Source organism: Centroberyx gerrardi, chromosome 15, assembly GCF_048128805.1.
Source record: "Centroberyx gerrardi isolate f3 chromosome 15, fCenGer3.hap1.cur.20231027, whole genome shotgun sequence".
Classification (NCBI taxonomy): domain Eukaryota; kingdom Metazoa; phylum Chordata; class Actinopteri; order Beryciformes; family Berycidae; genus Centroberyx; species Centroberyx gerrardi.
This window is the reverse complement of record NC_136011.1, coordinates 18,256,650-18,283,991: the sequence shown is the minus strand read 5'-3', so window position 1 is coordinate 18,283,991 and position 27,342 is coordinate 18,256,650. Positions and strand designations below refer to the sequence as shown.

The 27,342-nt window shown below is 42.9% G+C and overlaps 1 protein-coding gene across 1 annotated transcript in view; it reads right to left on the bottom strand.

The window, feature by feature from the left end:
• Positions 1–27,342, bottom strand: part of adam12b (ADAM metallopeptidase domain 12b) — a 73,095-nt gene that overhangs the window by 18,002 nt on the left and 27,751 nt on the right. Inside the window, exons 4-12 of the mRNA XM_071895348.2 lie at positions 19,215–19,293; positions 16,818–16,894; positions 15,748–15,937; positions 14,724–14,789; positions 13,829–13,900; positions 13,144–13,313; positions 12,936–13,020; positions 9,620–9,768; positions 211–388 (exon numbers count right to left, since the gene is read on the bottom strand). Coding sequence (XP_071751449.2) covers positions 211–388; positions 9,620–9,768; positions 12,936–13,020; positions 13,144–13,313; positions 13,829–13,900; positions 14,724–14,789; positions 15,748–15,937; positions 16,818–16,894; positions 19,215–19,293 — 1,066 coding nt within the window. The remainder of the gene's footprint in view (positions 1–210; positions 389–9,619; positions 9,769–12,935; positions 13,021–13,143; positions 13,314–13,828; positions 13,901–14,723; positions 14,790–15,747; positions 15,938–16,817; positions 16,895–19,214; positions 19,294–27,342) is intronic.

The window sequence follows — 27,342 nt, the reverse complement described above, 5'->3', positions numbered from 1 at the left end:
TGGTTTTATACACAGCTTTTTAGTTTTAACCTTTATTTATTCAGGGAAAGTCGACGGAGCACATTTGCTCTTTTTAATGCTCTGCTTCACATGCACACAGTTATACACATCCACATCTGGGAGCTGCTCAGCACAACCACAGTCTACTGTCGGCCACTGAGCAGCTCCACTGGAGCAGCTGGAGATTAAGTGGCTTGCTCTCCACCTTACCTCCGGCTCCCCGCAGTCACACTCCTCTCCCTCCTCCACGTAGCCGTTGCCACACTTCTGGCCGCCGTACAGCACCTTGACCTCGGGCATGTTGTAGAGGCACATGCCCACGCCTTTCTCCAGACTGGCAGCAAGGTCCTTCTTACTGCATGTACTGAACACTGTAGGGAATGGGTACCTGAGGGAAGAACGGAAGAACAGGTTGACTGAAAATAAGAGATAGTGAGCAGAGAAATACATGTAAAAAGAAAGAAACAAAAGAAAATGCCCATACACATGACAGGGTTTAAAGTTTCAGGAATCTGGTTGCCCCAGCCACAGACAGGAAGCGCAAAAATCCTACTTCATCTGTGCTTTTACTGTTCGGAATCCAAAGTAACCTCAAGAAAAGTGGACTCAGCCTGACTAAACTCAGAGACAGAAGGCAGACTGAGCCCTGACTGGAAAACCAATGGGCCCTTGTTCAACTTGTTCACTCGCGGGGCCTGTACACACACATTTAACGGTCTGCTGACATCAGATGAGCTCCAATTCGACAGAATTTCAATCCACCACAATGCACAAATAAACCATCAAATTACCACTATTTCAGAAACATTTTGTCTGACAGCCATACAAAGCTAGATTTTGAGGGAGCAAAGCCTGGGTAATGTGGGACGATTTAAGCAACTGGGTGGAGGGAGCCGTTGGGATATGATATGCTGTGTGTGTGTGTGTGTGTGTGTGTGCGCGTGCGTGTGCGTGAGCAAGCCTGAAAGCACATAATTTCTACCGCATTAATTTCGCTCCCTGGGATTGCTTACCTGAAGTGCTGAGTAATGTCTAATTTAGTGAGGAAAGAAATTGGATTTCGTATTGAAAATGAGAAACGTTATGACTCTAAAGATGAAACTGTCTGATGTGCCAATAACAGCTGTGAAGCCTGGGGGAGTGCTCTCTCTGCTAGAGTGAGATTCTCTGGGTCTATAAACCAAGGACCAGAAATAAATAGAGAGAGAGAGAGAGAGAGAGAGAGAGAGAGAGAGAGGGAGATTGCATGAGAGAGAGAGAAACAGACAGAAAAGGTGACAGAAGGCGAAGTGAATGGAGAAGACCAGTTATAGAGAAACGGAGTTACACAGATAGAGGCAGAGACAGACAGGCAGAAAGAGAGTGAGGCTGAGAGTGAGACAGAGAATAGTAAAGTCATCTAGGGAGAGCGAGAAAGCGAGAGGGAATGCACTCTTGAAACAGAGAGAGAGACAAATGGCAAGACAGCTGGCTACTTGACCTCCTCCCAGGCTGCTGTCCTGCTCTGACCCCTCTAACCAGGCTGGCGGGACTGGCAGGGTGAGACACAAGCCACAGGACACTCAACAACACTGTGTACGACAGCAACATGACCAGGCCTGACCCCCACGCTACTGCCAGGCACACTGGAATAGCATCGCGAAAGATTGACAAAGGAACGCTGGCCTCGGGGTGCAGACTGGGTATCTCACAGCTCGCACAGCCATAGTAGAGCATAGTCTGGCTTCAAAAAGACGATGTTTGAAAGGTGCTGCTGAGACCGAGCTAACAGTGGAGGATATAGGCTGGCAGTGAGCTATGGCTGGCACTGAGGGTAGGCAAACACAGCACAGAGAGAGCCAGCTGGCATAGGATGTTTGAAAAGCTTGACTTCAGACACAAACATGTCACACACTTAGTTACGCGGCGATAGATTGACTGGGGTCTTCAATCACAACAGGGTGTGGAGACAAAGCTCGCAGGAGGCAAAGCTCGCAGCTCGACAAGGCAGATTTGTGAAAACTCAACATTAGACAGAATATGTTTGTGTGGCTTGGCATTGGACAGAGGGGGGAGGACGTGTGATGCTTTGCCTCTGCCCGAGGGGGATTTGGCTGCCGTAACTGCATGGATATTTCACTGTTGTTAGTTGACTCTAGTGAAGCTCCTCCTAAGGGGGCTGGAGATAACGGAAAAGGCACTCACTGGGAAAAAAAAAAAAATCTGTGCTCTCCCAAGAACACAGAGAAAAACACCCTGTTCTAACAACCACCCAAGGGTGAGACCACAGCGTCCACTTCACTCGCTCTGCCTGCCCACCTTTGAGAGTGTCGACTGCTTTCGTCTCTCACTGACCAATGATTGAGCTAACCCACCTGCCCCTGTCTGCCCTCGTCTGCTCCCTTAATCCACTTGTTGGAGCCTGTTTACCACCACAACACACACAGAACACACACACACCGTCAGAGAAAGAGCTTTGCTGTGCTGTGTGTGGGGAACCGTGCACCAAATCAAGGGCAGACAGGCTATGCAGATCAAACCACAGCACACGGCAGACCGAGCCCCTTGTAAATAGCATGGCCTGCCACTGATAACAGAACAGAGGCGTGCTGAGGGATCTGCATGAAGGGATAGATAGTAGGAGAGAGAGGGTACAATAGAGAGTACAGTCTGCTCTCAATGAACTGGCATTAATGGAAAAGTTGGGATGTTCAGTTCCAGATATCTTCAGCTAAAACCGGTTTCTTTGATGGAAATTACACCCAAGCAGGAACTATTGGTAAAATCCAGCGCTTTATTGATGAGTAGTTTTTGATAAAAGCAACTTTGTCTCAGGTCTGTAACAGCTCGATCGCTATGGTAACAACCGCTGTCTTTGTATGAGGCAAAAGAGGAGGAGGAGAGCAAATGAGGGAGGGGTAACCTCCTTTTGAAGACTATTAACAGGTTTATCTTCTAAAACACTGATGGTCTTTGGGCATAAACCAAAGATACAAAGATACAATCCATCATACCCCAGGGGAGGGGTCAACTTGTCCAGGCTCAGGGTAGGACACACACACACACACACACACACACACACACACACACACACACACCCTCCTGCCAGATGCACACTTGAGGTGATGAATAGGTACATCAAGGCCTTGCCCACCTTGCCATTATGAAACACAGATTCTGACTTTGACTTAAGTGCATTTCTACGCTCCTATCCGTCTGCACTTGAAACCCTGCAATACGTCTGGAGCTTCCACTGGTGTCATGATGTTAAATAAGAAATCTGTCTACGAACGAATGCCAAAGACATCAAAAAGAAAACGAGTTGAGTCACAAAAACTTGAAGGAAATGAGTTAGACTGTGAAATGCTGTTGACTGGTCTCTGAATAATTGAAATGATATTTCAAGCAATACGACGACTCTCTACGCAACTCTCTAAGCAAACAAGATGTGTCCTGCCATTTATGCGCTGGAGTATTTTAAGAGATCATCAAAGGAGAGGGCATTACCAGTGTCCATGGTGCCAAGAAATCATTTAAATGTGTTGAGTTTAATGGATGCCCAGGGTGCCCAGTGTTTGAGCTGTGCCGCTAATTTACAGAGCCAGATCGCACAGCCGCCATCCCTCCAGGTAACATGCGCCCTTTCCATCCTTGGAACAGGTGCAGTGCGCTGCCTGGTGCAGTTCTTAATGACAATGACCTGATACACCAAAAAATATATTGGCTAGTGACTGACAAAGATGCACGATCAAGGACAGAATCCATTGGGTTGCGTTCCATATATCATCTTCTGCTATTGACTGTATGCATGTGACCATCAGGGAGGGGAAATTTATATGAATTCGAAAAGAAGATACCAAGTGTCTGCACAAAGTGTCAGTGCAGTGAGCAATGCAATTGGCCAGTGGCTTGTTAGTGAGTAGAAAGCAGTTGTTATGATATAAAAAAAATATTTTATATAAAAAATATATTTCAGTCATTTCTTATGGGCAAAAATGCAGAAATAAGCCTAAATAGCCTAAACAATTTCATATTTTGTAAAATATATTTTATGTTTTTATCTAATTAATGTCCCAAGGGCATATTTCCAATTCAATCTTTGAGTGCCATTACTCCAACCATGACTGAATTAAAGGCGCATTAAAAGGCAATGCCTCAGCAGAGAGAAATGAAAAGGAGACGAAGAAGTCCGTGGCCACCACACCAACGGGGAAGACAAAGATAATCAAAGTTTTGAATAAACCCATGCACAAGCAAATGCACGGCCAAAATCCTCCATGTGCACATTAAATAGTCTAGGAACAACTCAAACATATGGATCTCAATCTGCGTAAGGCCCATGTATCATTACGCAGTCTGAATCAGGCCCAAAGTGTCTATTATCACAGCTGAAGCCACGCGCCTGCTGTGCTGTCCAGGAAATTAGCCAAGCAGAGACTATAGGTTTCACTGGATAATATTAGCTTAAAGCCCTGCTCCCTCTCCAGGTGTAGTTAGTAGGAGTGGAACTAATTAGGCCTGGCAGTGCATAACAGAAAACAAAAGATTGGGTTAAAAATCCAATTAGCCTGTCACTTACTGGCTGTTTGGTAATGTATGAAAGTGTGTAAATGTGTAATTCACAGTGTAAATAACAAATTCAGATACATACACGCTGTAAAAGATCATGACCTTATTAATGTTGTACTGTTGTACGTATTGTTGTGCTAATAGTTGAGAGAAAGGAAAATGTGTGTTGGTATCTCACGGAGTCAGGCAGTAACCTCAGTTAGCTGCCATATCACATGGAGGGAGGAAAAGAGTTAGAGTTTCAATTGTTCATCATTCAGCTTAAGTTTAAAAGGGCAATTGCAAGTGTCTTTAACCCTCCCGCGTTGCCATGTCTGTTGATTTTCATCAAGCTGGGGTTTGGTTAAATCTCTACCAACTCCTGCCTTGTTGGATATAACCATCTGCCTTCTGTGCTGCATAAACACGGATGAAATGACAGATACAATGACCTGGTAACGCTCAATTGAGGCCTTATAATTACTGAGATGCAGCCTCCAGTAGGCAGAGCAGCTTTTCCTGGATCTAGAGCCATATGTGCAGGCCAGATGATTCCTGTCAGTTTGATCAACTCAAAACGTGAAGCCGGTGGGTTCATAAGTGGAGGAAATGTCAGCCTGGATAGAGAGCAACATGGGTGTCTGATGACAGTAGAGACATCGGTCACACGAAGCAGGGTTATTCTGCTGTAGGCTCACTGACATCAAGCTGTCTCTGTAGCTCATAGCTGCACTATAGACTGACATGCATTTAGTAAAACTAAGCAGGAGAGACGCCTTTGACCTTTCAGCAAATATGAGGCTGTAAAACTAACGCTGGCACTGGTCTACGGTGATTAAATTGGGCCTCCAACTATCAGAAAAACAAAATTTACTGCAAACATCTGCCCACTAGCAACCTAACTAGCTTTGTCCCACCTCACCACAGCAGAAATGTCTTCAGATAATCACAGGCTGTACTTTCTCACTTCACTTGCACTCTGTCACTTAGACTACGGTAACTAACAACAAGAGTCATAAGCGCCCTCATGTTGCTCTTAAAAAGAATCCACCTCTGGGCCTGAAGTCCAGCCAAAGCTCCCTGTTGTGACTCACCCTTCTGCCCAATTACACGTGATGCAGCCCTCCAACAGCAGCTATCTACCCACAGCAAGGGCCTTTGAGCTTTCTCCACACGTTCACCAAATGATGCAACTCTTAGCTCAACTTCTAAAAGTTCCCCACTTCAAAATACCCACGTCAAGTCTGTACGTCTCACTTGTCCCTCAAAGCTTCACTCGTTGTCATGACTCATGACATGAATCTCTCGTGGCCAATCTTCATAGCTCATACAGCTGTCATAGACCTCGATCTGTGTGAACTCTAACTCTAATAATTCCTTCAGCATCTTCCTTCTCCTGTTTGTGTCTCTCTGTCTCTCGCTCGTATCTCTGTTTGTGTCTCTCTTTCTGCTTTGCCACTGAGGGAGATAAAAGACAAATAAAGCCACTGGTTCCTCACGCTGTCTATCCAGGCATAAAGCACCTCTCTGTGGATCTCTCGCTGTGTGCCCTGGCCCTGATTGCAGCTGGCAGCGTCACTGATAATCACGTCATTTAGATGCAGCCTGTCCTCCCCTCCATTAGCAAGTCTAAGTTGAGAGTATCCCAGACACACTGTTAAACAAGCTACACAGCCTCGCAAGGTTATGTTTCACATTCTAAAGGTAGCTGGACTGAGGGCAAAAGGAGGTTGCTAATATTTAAAAAAGAAACCAAATCTGTGATGGGGGAAATGAGTTCTAGATTGGTTTCTGAAATTACTGGTTTTGTTAACAGGCAACTGTGAATTCAGGCTGATATTTCAGGAAATTCAATTTGGGAGATAACCAGCTAAGTCAAGCTTGAACTTGAGTAAATTCATACATTTCATCTCCAAGCTGGCTCAGAAACTCTGGGAAAGTGTTCCCCACAACAAACTTGCTCCACGGCCCATAGTCTGACTGAACTATCAAGGCTTCGTCTAGACTGCAATGTCTCTTGTTAAAAGTTGACAGCCATCAAATTAAGTTCACAAATTAAGTCCATAAAAGGACACTATCATGATTTGAAACATTTCTCCCAATTCTCATTTAATTCACATTTATCATTATACAGCATGTGCTTCCAACCACACATTCTGATTGGACGAGAGGCATTCCATGAGCACTGATAACCGCAAGACAAACTTATAACTCAAACAGTATCACTCCAACTTGATATACAACTATGTATTTAATTTGAACTATGAATAGAATGAAGCAAACAACAATGTTTACTGCTTAGCAATAGGCAACTAAAATGAAATTATAAAATTAAAATTCAGAGCTTGTAACTTTGTTTAATGTTTGGTTCTTCTATAAAAAGGTTGTAAATTTCTGCAGTGATTGACTAAAGGTTGTGCTATATCGTGGTTACTGGCATCAGTGTGCTGCAGCCGTAGGAATGAGCACACCAGTGTCAATAACCACGACCTCTCGTATGTTATTGCTTAATCATATTGCATATCATTACATCATATATTCTCAATGTGTGTGCGTTTGCATGTGTTTGTGTGTTTTGAGGAGGTTGGTGCATGCGCTTGTTCAGTGATGGCTCAGTGGCACAAGTGAACTGAGGACGATGTACGATGTACAGGCTCTCATACTGCTGAAAGTAGGTTACTGTCTATGGCTGTGATTGAGACCATGACCCCCAGTATCTTCAAAGACATAGCATTATTCATCCTGACATTATCAGAATTGAAAACAAAACAAAACAAAACAAAAATCCAAGATTTGCCTTATCGAACAAACTTGACACAAATAGAGGAGTGGGCTTGAGAATGAAAGATTGCACGTTGACGTCCTCAAACCAGATGGGAGAATTACCACTTAACCCCAAACTGCTCCCTTTGAGGTCCTCAGTGGCCAAAAGCAAAAGCCTGGTCATACTGATTACTTTTCTCTCAGGTATGAATGTGTCTGACTTAATGATCATGTAGCAGAATGTAGCTGAAAAAGAGCAACTGCGCTCAGTCAAGTTATTTTGTGTAAAAAAAACAAAAATGTAATAATATTGTGACTCATTCGACCCATTTATATCAGACATGCAGTGGAGTCATTTTTCTAAATTCTCTCCATGACATCATGAGATATCTTTGGTTGATGACTAGCTAAAGCGAAGTCATTAAGTCAGCACACTGAGCGCATATTTCAAAAGCACACTGCATAAATCCAAAGGTGCTCAGTGTGCATGCAATCGTTTCATGCCAAAGCAGAGACTTTTTTTCTGAAATAAATGTTGCATGAATATAACTGGATGAGCTCACTGCTGCCAGTGCTTACCCACACACACGCACGCACGCACGCACGCACGCACGCACGCACGCACGCACGCACGCACGCACGCACGCACACACACACACACATACTGACTTCTATCCTCTTTGCTTTTTTTTTAGTAAAAGGTCAGTTGAGTTTTTCAGGGACAATTCTGACAGGAAAGATAGCTTTATTCTTGTGTATTTTTTTGTTCCAACAGATTTGGTGGCATTTTGGAAGGATGCCCTCACAAGCCACCCGTGGTTTCCTTCCACTGTGTCTTTGTTGCTTTATGAGCACATAATTGAGAATAGCTTTTATCTGCTTTTAATGGCATCGTTCAAATGACAGCAGCAAGAGCTAGGGCCAATAAAAACACACACCCAGCTATGAGCCGGAGGGACTCTTCAGCACACTGTGATGAGTCTGTTATCATCTGCTTTCCGGTCAGACGCTCAGTTTCTCAGATCTTAGCCCATGATCCTTAATGCAGTGGAATAGGAGGCAGTACAATTTGAACTCAAATGACACTGTACCAACCCCATTTAGATAAACAGCAAGTGAAACAACTGTATTTCCCCATTTCCACTGTACCAACGGCAAAAGCAGACTACACTGCCCGTCTGTCTATCCACCTGATAAAAAGTTTCCTCTTTTATTTAGCCTTGATTTCAGCCTTTCTTCTCTCTTCCCCTCCCTGTTTCTCCTCTTCAGAGCGCTGTGGAATCTATCCTGGGCACATTCGTCTGTGGCTTGCGGGACTCACCATCAGATAAACCAAATTGGCATCAGACCAAGGGTGAAATCTGGTATTACGCTCTGGGTACGCCTTATCTGCCTGCTGTTTACTAAGGAACAGTCACAGGGTCCATCACTTGCAGCAGCCCTGTTATCACAGGGACCCAGGCAACATGGGCAGAATGCAAGAGCAGCTGCTCTGTCTCAGGCCAGCGTGTGTGTGTGTGTGTGTAGGTGTGTGCATGTGCGTGTGTGTGTGTATGAGACCTCACTCAGTCCCCCCCCTCAGCGAGACCAACAACCACACATAAACAATGGGCCACCATATAAACGTGACAGTAATCAACCCTGTGCAATTGGGGAGGCTTGATTAATCTTTCTGAATGGTGAGTAAAAACAAGGTGTAAAAGGAGTTGCTATTTTATTCCAGGGAAGTTGAGGTGGTAAAGGCTTCAATCACACATCCGTAAGGAACCAGGCTGTTTGGGGAATTATTAAATGGCTCTAAACCAATGTGCCCGAAACAGAGAGGGACAGTCTAAAGCAGGCATTTCCCACTGTCCCCTTTGTCCTTGTGCTCTGCTGAAAACATCATTCCAAAGTCTGTCTGAGCTGGAGATTTTAAAGTCTGAAGCCCCAAAATGACATGGATGAATGACATTGATGCCTCTGGCAAAACTGGAATCATTTCTGACACTTTAATGGAATAGACCACATAAATCCAAGTGAAAACGAGGAAAAAACAAACATCCAACCGGTATAAAACTGCTATGCATATATGAAACACAGATGAAGCACTAAAGAATCATGAACAACAAAATTATTAGAGTCATGGTGTGCTGTAGCAGCCATTTAAATTGGCCAAGGTGCATTTTGCTGCATCATGTCTCAAGAAATACAAATAAATCCAGTTCAGCCAGTCCAGCAATATACTGATTTGTGTCATAATCTACCGCACTTTTAATGATAAAGCTTGGCCGCTATTATCTCTTCATTAATGCCGTTCTGTATGGAATAGAGACCATAAGCATCTCACCCTGTGGAGGGGGTCATGATGCAGCCTCCCCGATCTACAGTCATCCTGCAGCCACAACCTCGCTCTGGTGTGTCATGGTTCATGCCAAAATTGTGTCCCAGCTCATGGGCCAAAGTCACCGCTGCGCCCAGTGGGTTGTCCGAGTGATCCTACGATGGGAAGAAAACAATAGCACACATTACATTATGCACCGCAATTTATTAAGACTGAAAGGATATCTAAAAACAGAACATACGTAATATGTCCAATATGTGCAATCCTGAATTACTGACTGTGTGTGAAGTGTAATTCAAGCCTCTTCCTCAACTTTTAAAGTTAGTTCAAGCTGACAGTAACAAGCCTTCGGTAAAAAGCCAGCCACACTGAAGTGCAGTATCACTCACGGAAAAGGCAACAAAGAAGAAAGACAAAAGAAAGTTCAGAAAAGACAATTTCCGTAAAAATCCCAAAACACTTCCAGTAACTGTCCGATCCGTCCCCCTCATCCTCATCCTATTACTCATTCTGCTCACGGAGACCTGAATTCATCTGGCACTCCTTGAACCCGGCAGTCCCAATCATACCCGCTGCCAGTGGAGACAGCTACTGCGGGGAAGCTCCATAAACCCAACGTTATATGACTTGCTACTGCATTGATAAGCGAGACGACTGCCCTTCACAAGGCAGAAGGAGACACAGAGCGATGAGAGAGAGGTGGAAGTTTAAGTTTCACAGAGTTTTATAGAGAGTGGGGAAGCCAGCACAAAGCCAGCATGAGTTACTGAGGCGCCTCCACTGGGAGAAGGGACGGACACACACACACACACATGCACACACACACACACACACACACACACACACCTTTTAAACACAGGTACACACAGAAAAATAAAGGTGTGAGCTGGAACTGAAAATGGTTCTTCGGAGTGGTGCCGTAGAAGAAACACAAAGAAACTTTCAGACCAAGGTTCTTTCTTTTCGTTTCTGCACTCCTTTGCTTAGACACCTGCATTATGTTTTTGTTTGTCTGCCCTTGTACAGCCTCATCTGCAATTGCACAATATATACTATGGAGGGGTTTGGTTATTTTCCACATTTATGCCATCACCCACCATCCAATAACTAAGACTTAAGAACTTTTTAATATCCCAAAGAACCATATATGGTTCTTTGGGATATTAAAAGGTTCTTGAAAGGTTTTTGTGGAACCAGAAATGGTTGTATGGCATCACTCCGAAGAACCATTTTCGGTTCCAGTTCCCCACCTTTATTTTTCTGCGTGTAGATGCAGTATATTTCACTTTTACTGCATGTCCTTATACTGAAACACCTAAATACATTACCATGGCAGAGAAATGCTGCAGTATTGCTGGCAGTGTGGCGGACAAGGTAGGTGTCTAAATAAAGACAGAACCCATAATAATGCAGACCAGACACAATAGAGTGATACAGTATTTAGAATCTGGCAGGGGTTGAGCCCACCCACATGTATCTTACTGCGGTCTTATAGGGCTCTCCGCCATGTACATGAGAAAATCACATGCTCCTTGCCTTAAAGGGAGGGTCGCATGTCAGCGTCGATGTAAAGCAGAGCTATTTTCTGCCCTGATTACAGAGCAGCATCGTGGGACCAGCACCCTGCCTTTTTACAGGAAGGATGGGAAACTTGTCTCTGCTTCTGTCATGTTTATGACCGCTGTGTATGTGTATGTGTGTGTGTTTGTGTAATTCATAGCTGAGTGCTTCCTCACAAAGGGTGTAATATCAGAATCAGCAGAAGCAGATCGGGTTTCCGCAGCATCTTGGAAGCCGCAGTCATAACTTCTAAGCAGCCATAAGCTCTCTGTGATGGTGAGAATCCGATAGTGTTGGTTGAGACCAAGAAAAGCTTTTATGGTCTTTCTGATATCATTTCCAGCCTTGTGGGAGAATATCTCATCTCCCAAGCAAGAATACTGTACATCACTGTGTATTTTGTTTGCTTTCACAGCTTAACCCCAGCCATCGACGTATATACGGCCCATGCGAGTTTAGTTAAAAAAGACAAAACACTGCCAATGTACAAACTGTGAAATTGAAAGTACATGTGGACCAAATAAAGGAGTTGAGGTTGATTATAACACATGACAGTGTATGGTATGAGAAATGGTTCATCTCATTTGGCGGCCCTATAACTCGATACATGGCCCTTTAATCTCGATCCAAACCATCTGCCATCTGTAAGTAATGGGGAAGACAAACATCTGGGAATACCCTGCTATAGCCATGGCCAGCAGAAAACATATATATTACAGCAATGGGAAAATACACAACTTGGCTGGGGTTTTATTGTATTGGACCGATAACCACCTGGCGATTTGGCACAAGTGATACAGTAGGCACCGAAACCCAACAGGCAGCTAATTTACTGCGTGCAATAACTTGGTGTACTGGAGGCTTTGGGCAGTTGTGTGTAAAAAATACATTTTGATTCAAATGTGTGCTGTGTAAGAGCTGGCATAAACAATTTATCACATCTCATAAAAATGTAAATGTTGAATTGTTTAAACTCCATGCCCTTTGATTTACCTCCATACCCCCCCATGCTTTCAGAGATGTCAGGAGAGAGGATGAGTGAATGACTGCAAGCCTTCAAATGACCTTACAAGGGTGTGTGTGTGTGTGTGTGTGTGTGTGTATCTGCACACCTGATTGATTGGACACACCTGATTGAATGTACTATGTTTTTCATTATCTTAAAGCATTTTGATCTAAAGGCTTATGCTTAAATGATTCAAATTTGTTTCTGTTGTTTCTGTTTTTGTTTCAAATATAAATAGTGAAGTTGATGCCTATGTATGAATTTCTTTCCAAAGCCTTTGCCTTTCCATCAAGGCAAAGGGCGGCTACTTTAAAGAATCTAAAATATAAGATAGTTTTGATTTGTTTAACACTTTTTTGGTCGCTACATAATTCCATTTGTGTTATTTCATAGTTTTGATGTCTTTACTATTATTCTAAAATACATAAAGGAAAAGGTAGTGTGTCCAAACTTTTGACTGGTAGTGCATATTTTGCCATATTCCTTTGTGCATGTGGGTTTTTGTAGTAAAGGTGAAGGCATGAATGTTCTGGGAGTGGCAGCATGAATATCCTTGTGTTTAAAAGCATCACTTCCTTCCAGATCTCTCGTAAAATGCCCACGCACCAAACAACGAACACCTTTTTCTGCGCAAACCATGTCTGGATTGTGTTAGCCCGATGACTCTGAACAATGTCCACGCTGATACAATCAGGCTGCACAGAGGAAGAGGAAGGTGGGGGCAGGGTGGGAGCAGGGACGAGGTTTTCTACTCACCATGACAATGCCCCCCGACTGCTCCACGGTGCACATACTCATAATGGGCGCCATGCCAATGGTGGTGCCCTGGAAGTAAACCCCGCTGGAAAGGACAGCAGATAAAATATGTTAAAGGAGAAAAGTACTAGGATTTATGCATCTGTTTTTGTGCGTTTGCTGATGAATTTCTATTTATTCCTTTGCTGAGCTGCAGTGCGACTTCCACCTTATAAGCTGAGCGTTGTCGTGCGGTTTCTGGGGCAGCAGTTTGACTTTCCTCCAGTCTAGGAACTCGTGCAGGGTGGTGAAGGGATCCTGGGTGATGGGACATTTATCAGAGTCGCTCCACACCTCCAGGCCCACCAGGGCCACACGGATGTTCAGGGCCCTGTAGAACTGAAGGGGAAACCAGACACACATGTAGACAGGCAGAGAGAATTAGTGTGAACACAACGGCCTGGAGCTTTACAGGCTTAGATTACGCAAACGGTCAAAACACCTTCAGGGAGCAAATGGATATGTGAGATACCATCATAAACTTGACATCACATTTACGTATAGCTGCCCTGAATCCTTTACAATAAAACAGGCATTTATTTGACAATCCATGTATCCAATTATACGACTCCTGTGTGTGTCAGTAAGAACGTTTCTTGTCATGGTGTTCACATGCTTAGAGCATGTGCCTGGCATGTCTCCATCCATGTTTCCTCAGGATAATCCATCTCCCTACTGTACCTGCTAGCTATACATCCACAGCTCTGGAGCAGGTTTTGGACAGACCAAAAGCAGCTGTTGGAGTCGGACATTAATATATCACACAGTCACCCCATTAATCTCTGCTGCCAGCCATATTTCTATTTTAAAAAGGTGATTTATCCCTCCTGTGCAAAGGGGAGAGGAGGTTTTACCTTGTCCACATAATTGGCTATCTCTGCCAGTCTCTGCTTCACCCTCTCCACATCCTTCCCCTGTTTCTGGAACTGGAAACAAAATACTGTGTTACCGAGGGTACAAATTGGAATATTCACACGCACAAATAAACAGTTTTGTGGCTTAAAGCTAAAATAAGTAAGCAAAATGAATAAGCAAAATAAGTGCAACACCTAAAATACCACAAACACCTCCAAGGTCAGTATTTTGTATGAATGAGACACACTTAAAATATTCTCAACGAACACATTTCGCTGTGTGTTAGGCAGGTTGTCAAGCTGTGGCCATCTGGATCTAGGGAGATCTCCTGGTGTTAGAGAGAGGAATGGCAAGGCCACAGGGAGTAGGTATATTGGCAGATATGATAGCCCGCAAAGCTTTGGATCCAAATCCTAGGGAAGACAGACCTTCTATTTCCATCCTACTGTGTATCCACCTGCGTTGGTGCTGGAAGTTTCTAGCTGCACTCTCAAGCCAACCGTGAAAAAACAACTGATCCCCTTTCCTTAAATTTTCCTCCTTTCTTCCAGTTCAGGTCATCGGCATTAGCAGAGGGCCGCCAGGAGGAAATCCCAGAATGAGCGGCTCGGTGCTTACAGGAGACCTCTTCTGTATCCACACGGCTTTTTCCTGTTTCCTGTCTGCTCCGCTGGGGAATCGTTCAGCACTTCCCGTCAAAACGGGGCCGCTGCCACCAGACCACACCGCTTGTTGCACACTGACCTAATTCTGCAGCTCCGGTGGGACCTGCTCCACTGTTATTACAGCTTGCCCTGTTTTATTTTTCTCCTTATTCCTTGTTGGTTTTTCACTGCGTTGTCTCTGCTGGGTAAACATAGTATTTGTGAATGGAAGCAAGGCAGATGCATTTACCTCTCTGTTGTCTGCGACGATGATCAGCTCGACATATTTGGTAGTCTTCTGAGCGTGCCGTTTATGCTGTGGTGAAAACAGAGATACTGCATGAAAGAAAAGTTTGGGGAGTTACAGAAACAAGCGGAGAGAAGGGAGCAAGTCGGCACGGTGATAAGAGAGAGGAAGGACAAAAGAAGCCGGTTTCAAGAAGTAGAACATTCAACCAGTCCGTCCTCTTAAAGATCCAACTGTCTTTTAAAGCACTCGTAAACAACATAGTCATATACTCGATTTACCACAGATTCCTGCGGGCCTGTATTGAAAATTTCACGATGAACCCTTACGAGCCTGTTATACGAGCCGTTTAAAGTGAAAGCCGCTACTGCACCACCCGAACTTTCATCTCACTTTGCTGTGCACCTCGCATAGCTTAGGAAAGCAAAAGGACATCACATAAAAACATATTACTCATGTGCCTAGTCACACAGGCATTTGCACTGGCCTTTGTGCCCCAATGTCTCGTCCACGTATGGCAGAACTGATGCTCTTATAAAATCTTAAAGCCCAGACTCCGCTCGGGGGTCGTTAGATAGGTTGGTAAGTTTTCTTTTCCTGACTCAAATGGAATACAGGATTTTTTAATACTTGGGAGTCTGCTAGGGCCAGATGGACGCCCCACCTGCTCCATGCAAATCACTAGCCAAAGCTTCTGCATGGGCCCTCGAAGTTGGGCTCTGAACACAGATAAAACGGGTATCATGCCCAAGGCAAGACCCTCAGGGAACTTAGTCAAACTGGACTCAACGCATGCCCATTTGCTGATCTTTGGTCAAATGCCCGTTTATCTTTGATCAAATGCTCTTGGATGTCAGTCGTCTTACTCGACCCAACAGCAATCTGTGAAATACTACAGTAATGCTACAATTTTAGGACAGCATTACTATAGCTTTGAATTGTGATATCTAACTATAGCTTTGGATTGTGATATCTAATTGCTATAATACAAGCTTTGAGATGAAACACAATATAATGCTGAGCTCACCCTAGTGCTGAAAGATTGGAAGGGGCTTGTGATGTGGTTTCCAGGGGCAACAGAGGACATGTTGAAGCCGTGGCCACAGGATCCCGGGGTCAGGCTGAGTTCCTCCACTCGGTAGATGAAGTGCGTACTGTTGTCGGGGTCAGACACTGGCTCGATGATGAATGTCTTGTTTTCAAGTGCGATGAAACCTCTGCAGAAATAGTAGCACAAGTCTGAAAACAACACTTCAAAGGGTTGCCAATCTCCCAGCAGAGAAGTGTTTCCCTGATACCTCGAATTCAGAATTTGATTGAATATGGCTCCTGCTAATGGAATATGTGACAACTGAGGTAGGCCTTGTTTTCAGTAAGTCCACTTACAGTATATTCCTGAAATAGACACTATCTTGGTGCTGGGGCCAAGCCACACATAGCCTCTAATCTATCTGTCTTGGTAGGGTTGAAACTCCTTCATGGCTTCATGTACAAAAGCACTTTTGCATTACAAATGACTTAATTATAATTGTTAATCATCCCTCTTTATGTGGATTTTTTCATTAAAACAGTCAGATCTTAATATGCACTCCTATTCAGATCAAGATTTTTATCACAGATTCATAACAACATTAATGTTCTTCGTCATTAGCTTTTATTGCATTGTTAAAAGGTTGTCACGGCATACTAAACATTTTCTAGTTCCAATAATGGATCCATACTGTTGGGATAATTAAGCAGGAGATAACATTGTGCATCTACAGGCTTTTTGTTGATGCCCAAAACTCAGTCAGGCACTTCTTTCACTTGCGGGTGGTCATTAGCAACAGCAAGATGCCAATTACAGAGACGATGAGTGCAGATATTTACTGGATGCCTCTGTGGACAAAGACAATGAGGTGTGACGTATTCTCCTGCTCCTGCGGGTGAGTGGAGTCATGTACCGACTTACTGACAGCGCACTGAGGGGCGAAAGAACCACGGGCCACGCTGAATGACTTCAACAAATATAAACAGACGAGAGGCAGATAGCTGTGGGTATTTAAGGGGCAGTTTTGACATGCTGCTTGGATACAAAAACACTGACACGGTTCTTACCGAAGGCCTGAACAGGCGCTGAGCGTGACATCAGAGTTCGGATGCCCCTGCACTTCCCCGTGGTAGTAGCAGTTATTCTAAAAGAGATCAATTATTCACATAAGAAAAGACAAACAAATTACATTATATGGATATAAGACATTTTGAGTACTTTCTGTACGGTTCACCCGCTGCACGCCTTGATTTAAAATTGATTAAGTGAAAAAAATAAAATGAAAAATCAATCTGCTAGTCACATTTCCTGTAGCAGTAGCTCTTACCTGACATCAAAAGAGGACAAAACACACTGCAACTGTGCTGATGCTGTCTTAAGTTATGTGCAATTAAATTAGCATGCTCTGTAGAATAGTCTCTCCTTCTTTGCCTCTCCATACAAACAGGCTCTTTGAAATCAATGTAACCTAAACAGTTGGAGGCAGAAGCAGGGAAACTGACACGAATGGGAGGTGACAGCAATATGGTAATTGTTTTCCCCTCATTATTCCACCGGAGTGATCTAGTAGAGGAAGGGAGAGGAAAACGATGAAGGAAAAGAGGCCATCGAGGCAAGAAAAGAGGCCATTTAAGGCTACTTGAGACACAGTGAAACCTCAGTCTCGTCTGAGCACAAGGAGAGCAGGGAAGTGTCTGGTTAAGAGGGAAAACAGACCTCTATTTACTGTCTAGTAGCATTCTTTCAAGTCTACATCCAATCCTCTAAAATCAACTGTCATTTGTCACTCTGCTGACCATTTCTCATTCCCAATATTGAACTGCAAGGAATCTTTGCAAAAAACAGTTCTCTCTCTCTCTCTAACCATTTTCATTTCAGGAGTACAGTGTATGTTACTGAGCCAGCTGCTAATGGAATCGAGGTCCATTACATTAAATATTAAAACAGAGCAGCCACAAAGGCCCTATGTTTAGTCCATGTTTAGCCTAAATTAGTTTACCTTTCCGAAAAGAAAACATCAGCCAGCAAAACAGATTATGTCATCCTCAGTTGTCCTCAATGTGTCTGTGACTTTTAAAGCACTTAAATGGTTTCAAAGTGAAACATTTAGTCATAAGCTCATTTTTAGTCATTTTCCTGAAGCTGCACACAGCGTAATGCAGCTGGAATACATCTTAGTCAATTTATCATTCCTTTCTTTATGCTTCATGCTCAGGCAATAGCCAAGCCAGGCTGAGAAACAATGGCAATGTTAATTTATAGATGTTGACTTGCGTACCGGAGGAGCGGTTAGGGAAATCATTATGTTTTCACTGATTCTTTAGTTTTGTCAGATAATTCATGGAATTGTACAGTTTGTTTACAGTACATGTGTTTCCACAGAGCTTGACTGATAAAAGAGTTCACTGACAGCAGGTATTGAAAGTCTCATTTGCAGTTGTGTGAGGCTTATCTATATGACAATACAGTATGTCTATTTGACAGCATGATGCAATGCTTGCAATATCTTCCCACTCAAAATTAAAGGTGAGAGAAAGAAGGTGGAAAATGCTGTTTGCAAAAGCTTCACGGAAATAGGATTGTCAGTCAGTGCCAAATTACCAACCATTTCACCCCCAAGCTGTCAGCGACCTGTCAAGCTGTCCTCACCACTGTTCAATTAAACAATGATTTCAATACATCTTACCTGTTAAAGGGGAAAAAAGACTCTTAACAGTGTTAAAAGGAGAAAAAAAATCCTACGTTACAAATCACAGGCTTCTGCAACACCACAGAAATGCTTTCACTTGCCTACAAAGGCTGTTATAAAAACTAAGCCTACCTGTTGTCATGTGGTGAAACCTTCCATCTACCTTACTTGAAACGAGAGCGCCTTATCAGAGAATGAAGAATCAATTTTGCCTCGTTTTCTGTTGTGTGCCATATAAACAGACTTCAACAATGTGAGTGATTGGCCTTAATAAGCATTAGAAATTTCAAATGATCATGCATTTTCTCTGTTTTTAAAGAGTAACAAGCACTTTGCTTTATGCAGCTGGCCTATATAAAAAAAACACGTAGACGGGAATAGTTTAGCTGTTAAAAGGGGATTCTATAATAAAATCCTGATGGTCATATTGGCTGACAAACAGCCTGCATAAAACGTGGCTTATGAACAAGTAGGCCAGGCACAGATACCCTATTCAACATCAGCAAGAGGCTTTCAAATAAATACACAACCTCATTTTGTGGCGATGATGATGAAAATATGTACAAATATAATTTAAAAACATTTTCAATCTAAAGGGGTGACTTTTTATTCGTAATATAATGCTAAATATAGAACTTGTGTCATCTATAATAATGGAGGGATCATGAACACAAGCATCAGTCCTGTGTGGGGTCAGTTTTTACAGCGGGACTGTGGCGCACCGCTGCATGTCAACTCGACCATAAATGTCAAAAGCACTCGACTGCCACCATACCGTAAAGTTGTGAGCACCGGTGACTGCACTTCCATCCTCCAGGTAATGTGTCTCAGTGTAATGGTTCGCAAACAGGCCCCTAAAAACAGAACAGAACGGGAAACAGACACATCAAACACCCAGGGATATTTTCAACTCTGTGAGAAAAAAGAAAAAAAAGTACTGAGAAAACTCAACCCTAAGGTTAGTTCAATTGTCTATTTATATATATATTTAGAGCTGCTTGTAAGGATTTGGGGCTAATGCGCTTGAAATACTTAGCATTCTGAGGCTAGGAGAAACTTGATTTTCTGGGAATTTATTAGGTGATTTGGACGTGTCCTTGAATCCCCTGGCATTCAGCAAGACTGAGTAGAATCCCTACTGAGGTAATTATTTTGTGTGTGTGTGTGTGTGTGTGTGTGTGTGTGTGTGCATCTGCCTGCACATTTTAAACTATGTGTCTGTGTGTGTTTTCTTCCTCAGGCCATGAGCAGATGGACAAAGTGAGTCCCACCCCGAGCGTTGGCAAAGGAGCAGTAGGAACACCCATCTTTGCAGCTGCATAATCACACTGACATCAGGAAGGATGATCTCAGGATGTGTTCGTGTGTTTGTGATTGTCTGTGTGTGTGTGTGTGTGTGTGTGTAAGAGAGAGAGAGAGAGAGAGAGAGAGAGAGAGAGAGAGCATGAGGAAAAGACAGAGGGAGCAAGTGAGAGAGAGAAAGAAAAGAGAGAGTGACAGGTATTTATGTAACTGTATACATGATATGATTTGAGATTGATGTCCAGAATACTAAAAATACAGTGTACACTCACTGTGGAGTTTGCATAATGTTTCCCAAGGTGAATATGAAGCAACAGTTATTTTAAGTTATTTTATGCTCAGTGCAGAATTACCCAAAACATACACACACACACACACACACACACACACACACGCACAAATAAATGACAAGCTTTCCAGAAGTTCTAGAAAAGTATTGAAAATTATTGGCAAGAAAAAAAAAAACCCTTTGACCTTTTTCTGAACAAATATGGCATTAATTCAATAAAGACAGACCGAAGAGGAGGATTTGAAAAATGGAATGCAGTGTATATCCAAGTCACAGCGGGAATCACTCATATCCCACAGTGCACTGCCATCCCACACAGCTTGCATGGACCAATATCCAGGATTAGATGGGAGTGGATCAAGCCAATAATGTTGAGCATTTTTTCATTCTTCAGGAGCGTTCAATATCTTATCCAGGCATTTAAATTTCTTTTTCTATGACCTGTTTCACAAAGGATCTAGCCTCCATGGCCCTCGCCTGACCACATTGTACTTCATTAAATACCTATTATCGCTTTAATGTGCCTTATCAAGCCATTAGCAACCGCTAACCCAAATCTGATAAGCCAGCAGCCAGTAATCACTCTAAAGAGCTCTGTATGTCCCATTAAAAACGTCCCTGCATGGAGTATCCTTCACAGAAATGCTCATGTAAATTTTATCTGCCATACATACGTGCACTTTATATACTGTACTAGGGCATTTATTATATTGTGTTTACACAGTCATGTCTAATTGCACTAAATGTATTCTAAATGTAGTTTTAATGTTGTGTATTGTATTGTCCTGCTGCACTGTGGTCTCGAAGGAACGGCATTTCGTTCCTCTATGTACTGTGCACTGTATATGGTTGAATGACAATAAACCTGCTTGACTTGACTTGACAAAATAAACATTTTCTTATATATGCAAGAGCATTGTTTATCAAACTATGGGCTGAGGATTGGTACCAGTCTTTTGAATATAGCTGAGAATTCCCTGGCCTCATATGCTGACCATATAGATATAGGCGACTTCCCGGCAACTAATTATCTTTAATCCAACTGTTATTACTTATTCTCTTAAGCAAGCAACACTGCAGCTTACCAGCCCCCCCGTTCAAACACAACGTTTGCATCGAAAAGATAGCAAATTCAGATTGCTACAGCAGAGGATGTGTTTGCAGACAGGATTTGTGTCATGCGAATGGTAATTCCAAGCAAACGCTCCAGTGTTGGTTTTTAGGGGGCAGGTTGAGGAAAGCTGGCTTAGGGCAGAGTGGCCCCTGATGCCATGACTTACTATATTAAAGCTGCTGGTTTAACATGGTGGAATCTGCCTGTAATCAACTCCTTGGCAACAGTGCATGGTGTGTATTAGGCCATGGATGTTTACTGTGTGTCTGAATACAGCTTCCCCTGCCCTTCTTGGCACTCTACTATCTGTCATCTGTGTAAAATTGTTACCTTTTATCTCCATGGCGTGTGATAGACTACACATATTATTCATATGAAACCTATGCATCTGAATCTGCCTTTTTACTGTCCCAGTGATGAAAAAAATCCTATGGTGTTAGACTGACTGCACCCCTTTAAAAAAGCCCTTGGTCTTTCTCTATCTTGTGCTGATAAGATGCTGTTTTCAACAAAGATGTAAAGTTAAAATGACGTTTGCCATTTTCATTGAGACCGGACACAGATTGCCATGCTCACTGCGCCTCAGATGGTCACAGATTTCCACTAAACCACGGCTCTCCCCCTGGTAGAGAGGGAAAGGTGCTGTTTCTTTCCGAATACCAGAACAGTTACATTTGATTACGCCTCGCTTCTTACTAACGACTACCCACCAGCATCCCCCATTTTGTCAAGAGGGACGTGCAGCCAATCAAATGCCATTTATATGGAGGATGACTGCAAAGAAGCTTTCATAGCCTTTGATCTCATCTCATAGGAACTGGCCTGACAATCACTGCAATTCTCAACACAAACCCAGTGTGAATACTAAAAGTGCTGCTTTGACTTTTATTTGAGTTTGTTCTTATAGGAGACGGGGCGGTGGAGGGACAACAGTTTATGGATGAGACAGCTTTGGCTTCACAGAGAGAAACTGGGTAGATATTTAGACCTTTAGTCGCAAATGGAGAGTTTCTGATTGACGTGCAGTAAGAGCAAGTCTTGTTTGATACATATCTGTTTTCGCTCCATAAAGAAGACGATAGTCATTTGGACAGACAGATCAATAGCAATTGTAGAATAAAAGTCTTTTCAAATGATCCTGTATAAAGATACATTGCCTAGGCGTTAAGTCCTTGCTGCCTCATCGCTTGTGGAAACTCTATACCTGTCTGATTGAAGAACTTCTGTAAACCCACCACATTTCTCCCTTTCAAAGACTCAAGAGTTTGTTACGCAAATGTTCTATAATAGCTGGAATCAATAACCATTGATTCCATGCTGCTGCGTGTGTGTGTTGCGATTCATTAAACACGGCCTAACATCTAATTAGTGATTCACTAATAGTTGCCCAGGTTAATTGTGATAAACGAGGCACTCTTTAATAGCACCTCTGGGAGACAGAAAATACTGTTATTTGTCTCAGCGGTAAAAAGAGTCTCCAATCTCTTTTTTTCAACAGCTTTCTTCAGAATCAAGATATTTTCTATGAAAGGTGAACTGTAGAGGCTAGTACAGTGAATTTTAACAATATAAAGAAGTGGAAGAGATTACATATGTTGTCTACAGATATATTGATTCAACAGAGTATTGTTTGCTGTTTAGAAATGGATTGCAAGTAGAGGCAGATCAAGACACCCATCCACACAAATACACACACACAAATAGACACACATGCACACACTTACTGTGCTGTTGCAACTGCCTGCAGTGATCTTTGTGCTTCTCTCTCAACCTTCACCTCTGACCCCTATGTTTGTCCACGTTCCCTTCCTATCTCTTAACATGATGGGATTTCAGGCTTGTATCCTACAAAACAATCTATGCATGGACACAGCAGAAAAACAGATTACACAGGAATGCACGAAATCCTTGAAAATTGGTAGATATGTCTTACTCTTGGTCGGAATGGTTGCGGTAGATAGAATTGTTGTGGATTTTGATGGGTTTTTATTTCAAAAGAACAAATCAACCTTACCAGACACAGATGGATAACAAGAGCATAAGTAATGAAGCCGAAACAGGGTGTGTAACACATTGTTTACATGAATCGGTGTTTTTAACATCATCTTTTTCTCCGGCAGCCAGAGAATACAATGTTCCATGTTAATTCAAAGAGCTGAGCCTCATTTGCATATATGTGACTCCACGCCCCATGTAATAATTCACCATTACACGAAGCCCCTTGAGCATGAAACCATTTGAGAGAAACGCAGCTCTTCTCCTTGCAGTCTCCCATGCTCCTTTTGAAGACCGTTAACTTTAGTGATTTCATTTAATCCGCTCTCCCCCACAAGCCCAGCCCCTGCCTTCCTATAGCCATTACCTATGGTATGCCTGGCCAACTTGAAAGAGAGCAGAATACTACAGTAAGAGAGAGAGAGAGAGACAGCAAGAGAGAAGGAACGAAAAAGGTGTGGTTGACAACTCTAATTCTATTTCCACATACGGCTGCGTTCCAAATTGATTTACATACAGCTCCGTGTCTCTTCGGCTTAGGCTTGGCTCTGGTGGGTGCACTGGAGTGTACAAAGCCAGAGAAAACCAGGCAGAGAAGGGGGGGGGGGGGGGGCGGGGGGGGAGGCGAAATCCCCTGAGCTGAAGAATTAAAGAAGTGCGTTCCTTCACTCTCCTTCTCTGGATTAGTCATGTACACTAAGTGCTTCTCTTGCTCGGGACCACACGTAACTGTACTTTGTCATAATCAGGCATAATATGAAACTGTGTTCATTCATTTATCTACAGATTAGAACTCTCTAGCTATGTTAACATTTGGCTAGAAGCATTTTGCTATTTTTTTTTTTTTTATTTCAACAGTGGTGTATTTTACCAGGTGGTGTCACTGAGATTTAAAATCGCTTTTTCTTGGCTCCGACTTGGCGAAGAAAGCAGCATCAGGATTAACATATAGGTTGCACACAACAATGCACAAAAGCAAAATACAAAGTGACATAAAAGACAGAACAAAGTAAAATGTTTTATCTAAGCGCTCCGGCAAGCAGCAGACCAACACCAAACCAGCGGGCTGATGGGCCAAGCCTATTTAAATATTCACTAACCAAAGCAAAGATAGCTCCTTAATGAGTCCAGCACAAGATCCTTCTTTGTAAGTTTGAAATCAACAAGAGAGAGCAGGTCTTTCAGTTTGAAATCACTTTGCGGCGAGTTCATGAGGGGAGCAGAGTACATGAAGGCACTTTTGCCAAAATTCTGTTCTGACCTTAGGGAACGGAAAGCATATTCTGTGTGATGGTAAACAGTCATTTCTACCAGGTTTTTTAGAGATAAAAGACCCAGAACGGCCTTACAGATATAAATGTACCAATGACTAAGTCTATGAGTGGGCCGGGCCCGAACACACAAAGTACAATGATGAGGGAGAACTTTGTATCTTGCATCTTTATTGTTGACATTTAGCTCAGATCCAGATAAAACCTGCGTAAGTGTACTGTTCAATCACCAAGAGGGAAGACTCCTTGAAACTAGAATAAAACTCTCCCTCTCTCTGTCTGTCTGTCTGTCTGTCTGTCTCTCTCTCTCTCTGTCTGTCTGTCTGTCTGTCTCTCTCTCTCTCTCTCTCTCTCTGTCTGTCTGTCTGTCTGTCTGTCTCTCTCTCTCTCTGTCTGTCTGTCTGTCTGTCTCTCTCTCTCTCTCTCTCTCTCTGTCTGTCTGTCTGTTTGTCTCTCTCTCTGTCTGTCTGTCTGTCTGTCTCTCTCTCTCTCTCTCTCTGTCTGTCTGTCTCTCTCTCTCTCTCTCTCTCTGTCTGTCTCTCTCTCTCTCTCTCTCTCTCTCTCTCTCTCTCTCTCTCTCTCTCTCCAGTAGTTAGTGAGCACGGCTTCAGTGCTGCTGGATCACAGACACCCCGGGCTTCGCAGCGCTGCGTGTCATGTCGTGCCCAAGGCCAGCGAAGGCTGAGTTACGGCTGGCAGTCATCACATCAGTAAAACAAACGCAGAGGAAGAAAACAAGGCTCTCTGGACTAGAAAGCAGAGGGCCAGCAGCATCAGTGATGAATCACAGGGCAGTGATATGGTGAGCGGAGCCTCTCTCTCTTTGTCTCCCTCTCTCTAAAATAACAAATACGTTGGGAGTTGGCTATCCAGCATTCATGAGAACACGCAAATGCCATTATGAATTTAACAGACACACGATAATATATTCAGACCTATTTGAGCTACATCGCTGACCATACGATCTCCACCATGTCCGCTCGACTTGTTTTCCAACGATGCATATAAAAACGCAATGATACATAATGTAGGCTCCATGAAATACAATGTGTGCCGTTTGGCAGTAATATGAGGAAATGATTGTAAATGGCGGGGAGGTCATGTGGCAAACTGAATTTTAATGTTGGGGGGGGATAGGAGGCTGCCGAGGGTCAATGAGTGGTCGGGAATACAAAGCATCGATTCAAAAGGAGACGTTTTGATGAGGTTGATGTGATGCATGTACTCTGTTTCGTTCTGCTTTCCTGATCACTTTGCCGTACCTAAAGAGCCGCGCTGCTAGGAACCGGTCGGAACAGACGAAAAGTAAAATGTAGTATAAAAATAATAAAAAAAAAGGCCTTAAGATGTATTTATGTATCCGCAGCGTGGGACTGTGCATCAATTGCGATACATTTTCCTAGTCTGTGAGAGCATCAAGAACTCACAGATCACTGGAGTCAATTCCTTTCCTCTGGAGATGCCTCCTCCCTCTGGCACATCTCCTTCACATCTCCAAAGGATTTTTTATGTTTCTTTTTTGCAAGGCAAGGGTAACCTTATCTTTTTTCCAGATAATTTTTTTCTTTTTTTACCAAGATTTGCTTTTTACTAGCACTGCATAGCGTCTTTTATGGTATTTAACAAAAAAATATATTAAATAACAGAATTCAAGCAAGAATATTTGGCTGCAGGTGCAAGGCAAGGATTAAAATGCCATGGTGTCAAGCCACAAATGGGTTTATACAAAAAGGACACGTCAATTTGGGTGTGAAACATTCTAATTTACACAGGAGCTTTATCACTGTTATTATTTCCCTTTCGGTTAACTAAACCACAACCACCGAGGCTAACAGCACTGAGAAGCTGTTAAAGAATGACCTGTTTCATTGCTGCTGGCCTACACGTCCGGAATATGTAACACCATAAAACGATTCCCACACTAAACATATTTTTCCTCGTTACTGTACCAAAAACATGATGTCATACTCCCCCCGGACCCTTTAAAGGCAATGGTTGGTCAAACCAGAGGGAGGGAAAATGTGCTCATCTACAAGAGATCCATGTGCATGAACCCACGCCTGTCGTCCACTTCTCTCTGGTTATGGTCAGCAGCTGTAACAGAAGCCTAACCTGTCTATCTTCTGCAAAATGACCCTCTGGCATTAGCATCGTCTCCACATTTTACACCACTGATGCCGTCTCTTGCAATGCTCCAACCTTTCTCAGCTAAATAGGAGGATTAGACTATTGTGAATGTGCAATGTGTGGCTTCAGGAGTGTATGAATTCTTTATTACCCTAACAAAGGAGCGTAGAATATTTCTGGGAACTGGATGATGAAGGTACTAACTCAAGATGCCTGCAGGCAATATCAGCACCACTAACAAGCGCTGAACCATAAACTCTTTTTATCATGAGCTGTCAGAAAAATATGCTCCTTCAAAGCATTAACTAATATTTTCTTAATCGATCTATTGTGTTCACTGATGCAAACACTTATAAGCTTGTGAAGATCTACATTTAATAACTTCTTTTCAATTTATGGAGCTGCGGCTGCAATTAAAACCTCATAAAGTAGACATGAAAAAGTCTTTCACAGCTCCTACAAAGTTCTCCTTTGTAGTATCTGTAATGATGAGCTTAGATCACTGATTAAATTTTAAAACAAGAATCATGTCAGCACAAGCTGTCTACTCCAAATTGTTTTCCTTAAGGGAAAATACTTGTGCGATTTCATTCTGCCATACCGCCATATTATATCATTCCTTGGCTGTTGTATAGCTTCAATGTGGCACGACCCCTTTAACTGAAAGATCATTTGCGGTTAATGTCATAGGTTGGCCGCTACAAGGAGTGATAGCAAGGAGGTGTTTCTTTTTCTAAATGAAATAAAGGTTTACAGCTATCAGTTGAATTACAAAACGTCCAGAGCCTCAGGACCAGTTATCAAA